The following is a 12,098-nucleotide window of genomic DNA, read 5'->3' on the forward strand; positions in this document are numbered from 1 at the left end:
TAATAGCTCAATCTACGAATAATTTACATCTCGACACTGTTGAGAACATGCAATCAATATCCTTTTCCTCTCGTAATGTAAACTTTCATCGCGCTGAGAAGCTAAAAAAACCATAAATTTAACTTATTCCAACAATTATTTACCTTCTTACATTATCGAGATCAATCCATTTATTTTCACAAAATGTATGTTCTTTCACTGTGCAATTTGCGGTTATATTTATCATTAATTATATTATAAAAGTATATATGGTAACTAAATTTACAACTCACTCTAAACATAATAAGTGTCTTTGCAATATTAAGATCATGCATTAACAAAAAAAATTTAAATTTATTTTTTAAAAAAAAATCGTAGCTTAGTCAATTTACCTTGTGACACTATGTTGATAGATCAGATCTATCTATTTCACAACCCACATACACTTTTATTAATAATATTTAAGTAAGGTAAATTTATTTGCAAATTTTAAAACACAATCTTACATTTAATTATGACATTATAAACAGTGACATCAATACTTATATATGTTTTCTTTGAAGACTAGGGAATGGAAATAAATGGATGTGATAGATACGCATAATGTAAAACGAGGAGAAGCCTCGATGTTAATTAATGATAGTAAGGTGTAACTAAAGTTTTTATATTTGATGAATTAGGGATTGATTTGTTAAAATTATTTTATGGGGAATTTATGTCAATATCTAATTTCGAAAGTTATTTAATTATGATAGAAAACTATGGATTATTTTTTTTTAGCCATTTTTTATTATTATTGTAGCTTAAGCCAAGGGCACTAAGGTTTTTTTAAGATCGAGAACACAACTTTCGTCTACTATTTTAAACAGCAGAGATTTATAATTTGAAACATTTGAGAACGACGTACATTTCCTTTAATTATAGTACACATTTTTATCAAAATCTTCAAAAAGCAATACAACCACAGATTTTTAATTATAACAGTAAGATATTGTTTACATCCTAATCTGATACCATCGATTGCAATATCCAATTATATATATTTCACAATACATAGTTATATTATACTTTTTTATAATTCCAAAATTTCACGCTATACATTATTTAGTACTTGTTATTTTTTTTAGAAAACACATTATTTAGACTTTGTTGTGCGAAAATCAAAATTTTTTTTTTTAAACACGACACTATTCATTTTTTTCTTAACAATGAAGGGAAATATACATTTTCATATTTTCGTGATCGACGACTTACTAGATCGGTGCAACTCTACAACCTTGACTTACCTAATTCTACCCTAATCCAAAAATAACAGCAAGAAATAGGGTTGAGTTGACCATTAATATAAATAGTGACTTTCTCTTTCCTCAGTCACTCTCACTTTCAATACAAGCCGCCACCCTCGCTCTTACATTCAAACCTCAAATTCAGCATTCTCATTTATCATCCGATAAACCCAATTAATCTGCGCTACTGTTCTTCAGGTACAAATCTAATCGCAAATTATCTACTAATTTCATCTAAAATTCAATCAATTCTAAATCCCCATTTTATAATTCAAACCTAATTTGTTTTTTTTTTTTCGGGTGTTTTAATTTTGTAGGCCAGTTTTTGATCCAACATTGAAAGATGACGAACACCTCATCGCTGAATAAATTGGAATACGAATCCACACACACACCTCTTCCGGATCATATCATCGAGGAAAACATCCTAATCAGACTTGAGGTGAAACCTTTAATTCGCCTCAAATCTGTTTCTAAAGGATGGTTTTCCATGATATCGGGTACTAGATTCACAAAAAAGCACTTAAAATTGTGGTATCCCTCGAACGATCGATCTCTCATTGTCCAGGATGATCGTGATAATGTCGGCGAAGATAAGTATTATTTATCCTTTGATGAAAACTACAATGTGAATGAGTTTGTTGAATTAAGGAATAAATATCCTGCGTTTAAATTTAATACTTGTGTGGTGGGTTCTTGTAATGGGCTATTGTGCATGTATAACGAAAACATTATGCGCATGTATGTGTGGAACCCCGCGACTAACCAGGTTCGCGATACTTATGGTCCTGTCCTTAGTAACTGGGATGATTTTGAAATGAGGTGTACCGGGTTTGGTTATGTTTCCTCTATTGATGATTATAAGATAGGGTGTTTGATATTTCACAACGAAACATTGGTTATTTTTGTGTATTCTTTGAAGAATGGGTTATGGATCCAAAAGCCTAAGACAAAATGGTATTATGAACTGTTGTTTGAATATCTACATGAAACCTCGGCGTTTGTTTGTGATACTCTTTATTGGTTCCCTAATCGTATAGAAGATGAGAGACACTACATAATTGGATTGGATTTAGTTGAAGAGGATTTGGTAATCATCCCATTATCAATTCGTTTTCCTGGCGAATTTGCGACTGTAAGATTATTTCAGATGCAAGGGTGCTTGACATTTTGTTTGATTCACGGTGATAATGGTACGAATCATTGTCATGTTCGCCGTATGACTGAATATCGTGACATGGGAGATGCGATGAAGTGGTCAATTGCGTGGGAAAATGATGATGAGTTAGATCTTAACTACATAGGAAACAATTTTGTTTATTTATTTGATACAGGGAAGTGTTTGGTAAACAAGATATCAGATCAATCTCAACAGCTTGTGCTACATGAACTTAGCAAGGTACCATCATCGGAACAAGAGGAAGAGGAAGGAGAAGAGGAAGATGTAGCAGAAGAGGAAGATGAAGCTGAAGAAGAAGAGGAAGAGGAAGAGGAAGAGGAAGAACCTGATCTCGATGAAGGTATCGTTGTTTGGGAATCAGTTGATCCAGGAAGCTTGTTTCGTTATTTTTCAGGGGTCGCCTTTGCCTATTCTGAGAGTCTTGTTTCACCTTTTGGACATGGCTGATTAACTGATCAGAAGAGTAGATTCTCAATAGTAAAAAGGACTTAATTAGGAGCCAACTAATTAATAATTAATCAGTGTACGGTGCTGTTTATTTTGTGTCATTGTAATATTTAGTGTTTTGATTTTAGGCTCAATTTTAGTCCAATTTTATTGTTTCTATTTGCCAATTTTAATATGACATTACTATGTTACCTTAAAATAAAGATTATCTCTTGCTTTAGTTAGTCGCGTAAAATTATTATTATTTGTTTACAATAACTTACCCAGTTTGAAAAATCCATCCCGAACAATTATGAAAAATCAATTGTTTGATGATGAATTCGATTCGAAAAAACCAACCCTAGATTCTGACAGATCTTGTTAATCAGAAATCACAATTTAATCAATAATATAAAGAGATAGTGAAAAAAACATACAATAGGGAAATCAAAAGGCAAGTATGATTCGTCTTCAAGGAAAGCTCATAAGCCACTTTAATAGAGAAACCCGAAAGAGAGAGGAAATCAACAAAGGAAAGAAAAACCAGTGAGAGGTGATTGAAGAACGTGGTATAGTTGAACCTTGGATCGAAGGAGAGAGAAACCAACAGCGAGGAGACGATTTTCTGGTTACTCCGTATTATCGAAGGAAATAAATCAAACTTTCCCTCAAAATTCTCTTCTCTAGCTGATGAGGACGAAATAAAAGAGATCCCTAAACATAATAATTATTATATAATTTATTTTTTTAAAGTATAAATAAATTTTGGGGGCATTATCTTTCATCAGGTCAAATGACCGTTGACATGATGAAAAGGTTACTTTTTTTTCTTAAATGCCATGTGTCACAACTTTATTAGTATAAAAAAGACCAAAAAAAAAAAAACACAACCACCTGATCACCTCCATCCCACCACAGCCCCTCCTCCTCCTCCTCCTTCCCTAGCCCCACTGGAAACTACCATTTCCCTCCTCAACCCCACTGAAAACCACCGGATTCCCTCGAAACCACCAGCAACCTCACTCTCTTCCCCCGAAACCAACTACGGCCTCATTTCCTTCCCCCAAAACCACTCGCAAGGAGACCCACCCCCTTTCGCCAAAAACACCATATCATATTCGCCCCACCAGAAACGTCGGCAATCCAAGCCGACAGTCCTCCCCCATCTAGTAAAACTCCTATAACCCTCGATTCCGACCACCTCCTCCCTTCTTCCACTTGAATTCAATTTTTCAATCCCAAATTTCGCAAAATCCCTAGGATTTGCAGTTGCACCAATTTGTAAAATTATGTCAAAAATTGAATTGATTTATCGTCAAATGGCGGAGGAATATGGCGAGGAGAGAGAAATTCGGGTGAAAGCGATTCAATGGAGTCTCGTTAGAAGATGATGGAGATGATTCAGAATAAGGGATGGGGTGGCTGGAATCAAGGGATGCTATTAGAGAAGAGGGGAGTTTTATGGGATGGTGGAAGGTTGCCGGTGTTTTCTAAGGGCGGGGGAACGACGAGAAGGTGCTGGCCTGGGGTGTTTTCGATTTGACGGGGGAAGGGCAAGGGGTGAGGGTGTTTTTTGGTGGGGGAAGCGTTGATGGTGGATTTTCTTTTTCATTTTTAATTTTTTATTTTAAAAACTGTTAATAATTTTTTTTAATTCTTTAGATCAATTAGGGATTGACACGTGTCAAGTAACCTGTTATATTAGGTCATTGACTATTGTTGATCGGCCATGACCTGATAGAAGAAAATGCCTCCTAAAGTTGGGATTATTCAGGAATAATCAATAGTTTTGATTAATGAAAGTAAATTCATGACTCAAAGTTGGGATTAATAATAACAAATTTTTCTAAAAAAAACCCTAAATATTTATTTATTTATTTATTATTTAATAAAATACCGATGGCTTTTAATAAAATATCGATGGCTACAGGCCATCGGTAAAAATACCGATGGAAAAAAGTCATCGGTATTTAGTTTTTACCGATAGCTTTTAGCCATCGGTGAAAAAGTAACATCTTATTTTTAAAAAAGAAATAATTTATCGATGGAAGAAATCCATCGAAAAAATTATACTGATGGTTAGGCCATCGATATTTCTCAAATTAACGATGGCTTGAAAAAGCCATAGGTAAATTATTTTTTACTGATGGCTTATACTAGCCATATGTATTTCCCATCGATAAATGAGCTTATTTTAGTAGTGGGTGTGACTACGAGCTGCCATGAATTTTATAACTATTACCAAAAATTAGCAACTTTTGATGCTATCGAGAGGAATATCCACTTATATTCGCAATATGCAATTCCGTTCACTGCATGATTTGCTTTTTTTAATTTATTCATTTTGCGAAATTTTTATCATCATTTTATAAAAGCAAATTTGGTACCTAATTTTGCGACTCAATTTAAACATAATTTGTGTCAATGTAATATTAAGATCGGATGAATTTATATATTTTCACAACCCACACTTTTAACAAGTTGTAAATTTTAAAATACAATCTACACATTATTCTTACATTTAATTACGAAATTATAAAGAGTGACATTAATTCTAATGTTTTCTTTGAAGACTAGGGAATGGAAATAAATGGGTACGATGGATACGGATAATGTAAAGCGAGGAGAAGCCTCGGAGTTTATTAATGAGAGCAAGTAAAGTTTTTATATATATTTGATGAATTATGGATTGATTTGTTAAATTTTTTGTTTGGGAATTAATGGCAATATCTTTTTTCAAAATTTATTTAATTATAATAGAAGATGACGTATTAGTTTTATTTTAGCCATTTTTTTGCTATTGTAGTTTAAGCCACGGCCGAGGTACTAAGGTTATTTCAGGAGAACACAACAGTCTCCCATTATTAGCTTACACAACAGAGATTTATAATTTGAATCATTTTAGAACGTCAGTTTCCTTACATTATAGTAAGCAATTTTATCAAAATAAGCATAAAAAAGCAATACAATCACAAATTTTATGACAGTATTAAAATTATTTACATCCTGACACCATCGAGAGCAATATCCAATTAAATTTCACAATAAGCGGTTTTATTATAACTTTAATTATTCACAACTATCACACTTCACATTATTTATACCTTTTTACTTAATTTGTTAAGGAAACACAATATTTAGACTTTATTTTACTTAGTATCCAATTGTTTTGTCAATAATGCTAGATAGTGCAACTCTACAAAACTTGACATAATTTTACCCTAATCCAAAAAACATCATCAAAAACTAGGGTTGACTTGACCAACCATATAAATAGTCTTTCCCTTTCTTTATTCACTGACACTTCCATTACAAGCCGCCACCCTCACTCTTACATTCAAACCTGACATTCAGCATTCTCATTTCTCATCCGATCAACCCACTTAATCTGCGCCATTACTCTTCAGGTATTAAATTAATCGCAAATTCATCACTAATTCAATTTAAACATAATCAATTCTAATTCCCCAATTTTAAAATTCAAACTTTTTTTTAATTATTTTTTTTTCTTGTTGTGTTTTCATTTTGTAGGCCAGTTTTTGATCCAACGTTGAAAGATGACGAACACCTCATCGCCGAAGAAATTGGTATTCGAATCCACACACAGAACTCTTCCGGATCATCTCATCCAGGAAAACATCCTAATAAGACTTGAGGTGAAACCTTTAATTCGCCTCAAATCTGTTTCAAAAGGATGGTTTTCCATGATATCGAGTACTAAATTCACAAAAGACCACTTCAAATTGTGGTACCCCTCGAACGATCGGACTCTCATTGTCCAGGATGATCGTGACACTGTCAACGAAGATAAGTACTATTTATCCCTTGATGAAAACTACAATCTGAATGAGTTTGTTGAATTGAGGAATAAATATCCTGCGTTTAAATTTAATCCTCAATCTACTTGTGTGGTGGGTTCTTGTAATGGGCTATTGTGCTTGTATGATGAAAACATTATGCGCATGTACGTGTGGAACCCTGTAACTAACCAGGTCCGCAATACATATGGTCCCGTCCTTTGTAAGTGGGATAGTTATGAAATGAGGTGTGCCGGGTTTGGTTATGTTTCGTCTATTGATGATTATAAGATAGGGTGTTTGATATTTTATAGGGAAACGTTATTTATTTTTGTGTATTCTTTGAAGGCTGGGTTTTGGACCCAAAGGCCTAAAAGAAATTGGTATCGTGAACTGATGTTAGAATATTTAAATGAAACACCGGCGTTTGTTGGTGATACTATTTATTGGTTTCCTGCTCGCATAGAAAATGAGAGAAACCAAATAATTGGATTGGATTTAGTTGAAGAGGATATGGTAATCATTCCATTAGCAATAAACTTCGCTGGTGATTTTGCAAATGTAAGATTATTTAGAACACAAGGGCGCTTGACAACTTGTGCCATTATTGAGGATAATGTTGGTAAGAAATTTTGTCATGTTCGCAGTTTGACGGAACATCGTGATAAGGGAGATGCGATGTCGTGGGCGATTTCGGGGGATAGTGATTTAGCTATGAGCTATATGGGAAAGAATTTTGTTTATTTATTTGATACAGGAAAGTTCTTGGTAAACAAGATATCACATCAATCTCAACAGCTTATGCTACATGAATTTAGCAAGGTATCATCATCGGAACAAGAACAAGAACAAGAACAAGACCAAGACCAAGACCAAGACCAAGAGCAACAAGAGGATGAAGAGGACGAAGAGGAGGAGGAGGAGGAGGAGGAGGAAGAGGAAGATGAAGAGGAAGATCTACCATTCAGTGAAGGTACCGTTGTTTGGGAATCAGTTGATCGAGGAAGCTTGTTTCGCTATTTTTCAGGGGCCGTCTTTGGCTATTCTGAGAGTCTCATTTCACCTTTTTGACATGGTTGATTGATTGATCATGAGAGTAGATTCTGAATAGTAAAAAGACTTAATTAGGAGCCAATTAAAAAATAAAGTGTCCCGTGTTGTTTGTGTCATTGTAATATTTAGTGCTTTTAGACTCAATTTTAGTCCAATTTTAATGTTTGTATTCGCCAGTCTTAATGTGACATTACTATGTTACTTTATTATAGAGATTATCACTTGCTTTGGTTAGTAGCGTAAAGTTATTAGGATTATTAATAAAAAAGTAAAATAAAATTCAATGCTTCTTAACTTGTTGTGACACAATAGTTGGTTCCTACAGGCGCCTGTACGGTGCAACGTACAGTCATTTTGTAGGAAAGAACATGATATATAAAAGTAATGAACATATAGTTATATTGAAAAGAATATACTATTAAAATGTAATGAACATATACCTAAAGTAAAAATAACATACTATCAAAATGTAATAAACATATACCTAGTGTGAAAAAAACACATTTGCACCAAAAAAATAAATAAAAAGAACGTATGCTTATGTTCATTGATCAGTCAGTGTAATGTACTTTATTTGCAACATAATGATCATTGCTTAATGTGAAATGTTTATTAAATTTTGTCTTCAGATTAGGGTGGTTATATATAGATAAAGTTTATTACATAATATTATCATGTTCTTTATTAATATTACAGATGTTCTTTAAATATGAAAAAAATATATAAAATTGGATGTTCGTTACAAAACAACTATATGTTCTTTACAAAATAGTTGCATGTTTTTTTTTGCGTTTTTTGGCTATACCAAGCAAGGTACAACCGCTGCACCTAAAAATTTCAGTTGTGACAGAGCTAATGTTTAGCTTCCTCAAAAAAAAAAAAAAAAAAAAAAAAAAAAAAAAAAAAAAAAAAACAAACCAATGTTTAGATGAGTTAAAAACGGTTAAATCCTAAACATCGATCAACTAACTTCATTGCCCTCGGTTGATTAGCATGCATCCGAACGTTGAATAAACCATTCTAATTGATATTTGATTAGTAGTATGCTTAGGATGTTGTGTTAGATGTGGCCCAAAATTTCATATGGACCAAGTTTTAAAGAAGCCCAATACGATTCTTCTTGCTTCTAGAGTATGTCAAATATTCTACAATTATGTTGATTATTCTAGAAAAATGGTCAACTTTCTAGAAGCAATATTATCATGCAAGGAAATCCAGAGAATTCTTCATACATCTTGAGGCATCCATTTCCACCGACCTAACCAACTATAAATAGTTGGAGTTTGGCTCATATTGAGGCATCCAACCAATATACATTCAACCTCCATACAAATTTACTCACCCACAAAATTACTCATCCATTTACACTAGTCTCCCTAGTTAATCTCTTGCTTATAATTTATTCCACTATTCTCTTTTCTTTTATTTTGAGAGTTTTAATTGTAAGAGTTGTATCTCAATACCCTTTTATTGAGGTAACTTTGTACTCTCATTTTATTATAGCGGAATTTTTTTGTGCTCGTCATCGTGGTTTTTTTTTTACCTCTATTTAGAGGGTTTTTCCCACGTTAAATATCGTGTCTCTTTTTATTGCTTATCTTACATTTTACCTTTAATTTCTCGTTCTATTTTATATTTCCGCTGCGTGCTCATACCCTAACATGTTGGCATATATCATGTCTTCTAAATTATTTATTTTTTCTTCGAAATAAATGGTTAACTATTTCACAGATCTAACTAACCCATATATTAGTCCTGACTTCCCTAAAAAAAAAAACAAATATTAGTCCTGACTAATATCTCCTCCTAATATGTTGAGAGTAGCGTTATTTACCTCCTCAAACTAGTAACAACAATATCCATTACTCTTCAAATTTTTTTTATTTCATCGATATCATATTACTATTTATGTCTAGACTCTATTGGAGGTGGGACACTGTAGTGCCCCGACTCCACTTCTAAAAGAAAAGGGTTTCTAGTTTCCCTCCTAAGTGGCAATGTGCCATGGGACAGATATTCCATACAGAAGATGAAGATATAAGAAATATTAAATCCCTTTGCATTGTCTTAAGCCTGTAAAAGCATGCATTTAATTGTCTTGAAGTTTTATCACTAGCCATGACTTGGAAGTGTAGAAACTATAAAGGGAGAAGGGAAAGAATTACAAAACTAACTTGTATTCATCAATTCAATTAAAACTAAGTACAATAAAAGCCCTTATATAGGCATAACAAATTAAGGAATAGCATGACCCATATTCCCACGTCTAACTTTAATAAAGCACAGCTAATTAACCCACTAACTCCACTTAACTCCACATATTCAACAAACTACTCAAACTAACAAAACATGTTCCTATCCTAAATTATAGCAACTACTTTGAATCAATCCAACAGGAAGGAAGTAGAAGAAATGCACCTCATCATCAATATCTCAGGCTTATAAACCTAATTATGGCTAGACAAAACTTAATAAATGGTCACTCATTCCTGACATAGGCCTTTTCAAGTGGTCAATTTTTAGAGCAAACTATCATTTGGAGCCTTATTTGGTTTTTATTGAATGCTGGTTTCAGAGGGAACTATGTAATTGTTTTCACAACCCCTCCAAGGCAGAAAAATACATAATTTGATTACGTGAGATGATTGCATTCAACCTTAGAAGCAAACTGCTTTTTAATATTCTTTGCTAGCAGCAAATACATATGTACTATTGTACATTTTACATAAAATCCATAATTGTAACTTAATTGCAGTCTACACAACTACAAAATTAACAAGTAGCCATGTTATAATGCATTCAAAATTTACTAAAATTGTTGAATAAGATAGTAAAATAAAGTATTTTTAATTGAAAATCTTCCGAAGAATAGTGGGAGTTCATGGATAGAAACAGTAGACTATATATGCTTCTTAGCTCTATTTAAATAATTAGATAAATATATCTAGTGATCTAGATAAAATTAGAAACTCGAAAATAACTGGGAATTATTAGATTATTAAAGATAAACTAGGAGAATAAAATAGAAAAAAAAAACCTACCTAAATTAAATTACATAAGATAGTATTATGGGAGAATTTTAAGGCCAAATTGCTTGATTTGTTCGTCGGCATGTTGATGTACTTTACTTAAAAGTTTCATATAGATGAGGAGTACTGCCAATAAGGAGTGATCGCTGTTTTGGGGTAGGTATTTGATAGAGTATAAAACATATTCCTGGGCCTCAACTATAAGCTTAAGCTTTTGGTTGAGTTGGTCCTTTAACATGGTATCAGAGCCAACATGACATAGAGGTCACGGGTTCGAATCTCATCCGCCCCTCCTTTAAAGTGGAATTAATTTGCGCTGGGTATGAGAGAGTCTGTGCTGCATCCACATTTCAAGCCCAAAGGGCCTTTCATGTGAGGGGGAGTGATAGAGTATATAACATATTCCTGGGCCTCAACCATTAGCTTAAGCTTTTGGTTGAGGCCCAGGAATATGTTTTATACTCTATCAGTATTGATGAAGAGATAAATCAAGATTTTACAAACCAGTATCCAACCCTCATCCATTACTAGACTCATACGTTACTTAATGTCCTCTTCATCCATTTGGATCAGATTTTTCATCAGTAATCATAGTTTTTTTTTTTTTTTTTTAAGAGGAACTGAATTAAAACCATAAATTAGAAAGTTTTACAAACCAGGCCTGAAAAACAGACCAAATCATAATCCTACCCATGACTAATGGGGGTCAAAAGATAGATCAGCTACAACCTGCTATCTAAAGTTAGTGCCAAAAGACCAAGAGTTATTAGAAGCTACATAGTTTAGATTTACAAAATGATTCAAAACATCCTCCTTAGTTTCCAAACCAATTGACTGATGCGGAAGAACCTTGAAAGTTGTCCTTGCCAGAGTATCTGCTAGCTCCAGAGCCTTCCTCCTTACATGCTGGAGCTTTCCCTTTCGCAGCCCTTGGATCAACTCCCTGCATGTCATATAATGGAGATACATGTCATCCGGTTTAACCTGAGAATCAGTTATTCCCAAAATAGCTCTTTCGCAATCAGAGAAGATGGAGATGTCCTCCCATTGCTTCTCAGCAGCCCACTGGCAAGCAGCCATATAGTTGGTGCATCCTGATTGAGATTGTCCGTAATTGAGATTGTGTCATTCTACGAGATTTACATCCTGATACTTGCTAGTGAGAGCGATATCTATTTTTCGTTCACAATTTTCTCTTTCATCGATCATAGTAAAAGAAAAGCAATTACAATTAATAATTTCATATCTTATGCTACATGTTACAATTTATTCGACATTATTGGGAGAGAGGTATCTAAGTTATTTTCACAATCTACGCTTTTATTTATCATTATTTCAAATAGGCAAA

General features: G+C 33.4%; 2 protein-coding genes across 2 annotated transcripts; both read left to right on the forward strand.

Annotated features, from left to right (window-relative positions):
- Positions 1-1,608: 1,608 nt before the first annotated feature.
- On the forward strand, positions 1,609-2,896 carry LOC110703073 (F-box/kelch-repeat protein At3g23880-like). The gene is made up of 2 exons (XM_021880832.1): positions 1,609-2,664; positions 2,840-2,896. The coding sequence occupies exons 1-2, from the start codon at positions 1,609-1,611 to the stop codon at positions 2,894-2,896; spliced, it is 1,113 nt and encodes a 370-aa protein (XP_021736524.1).
- Positions 2,897-6,428: 3,532 nt separating this feature from the next.
- LOC110703074 (F-box/kelch-repeat protein At3g23880-like) lies at positions 6,429-7,752 on the forward strand. The gene is made up of 2 exons (XM_021880833.1): positions 6,429-7,490; positions 7,663-7,752. The coding sequence occupies exons 1-2, from the start codon at positions 6,429-6,431 to the stop codon at positions 7,750-7,752; spliced, it is 1,152 nt and encodes a 383-aa protein (XP_021736525.1).
- The last annotated feature ends 4,346 nt before the right edge of the window (positions 7,753-12,098 follow it).

This window comes from Chenopodium quinoa, unplaced genomic scaffold, assembly GCF_001683475.1.
Source record: "Chenopodium quinoa cultivar QQ74 unplaced genomic scaffold, ASM168347v1, whole genome shotgun sequence".
Lineage (NCBI taxonomy): Eukaryota > Viridiplantae > Streptophyta > Magnoliopsida > Caryophyllales > Amaranthaceae > Chenopodium > Chenopodium quinoa.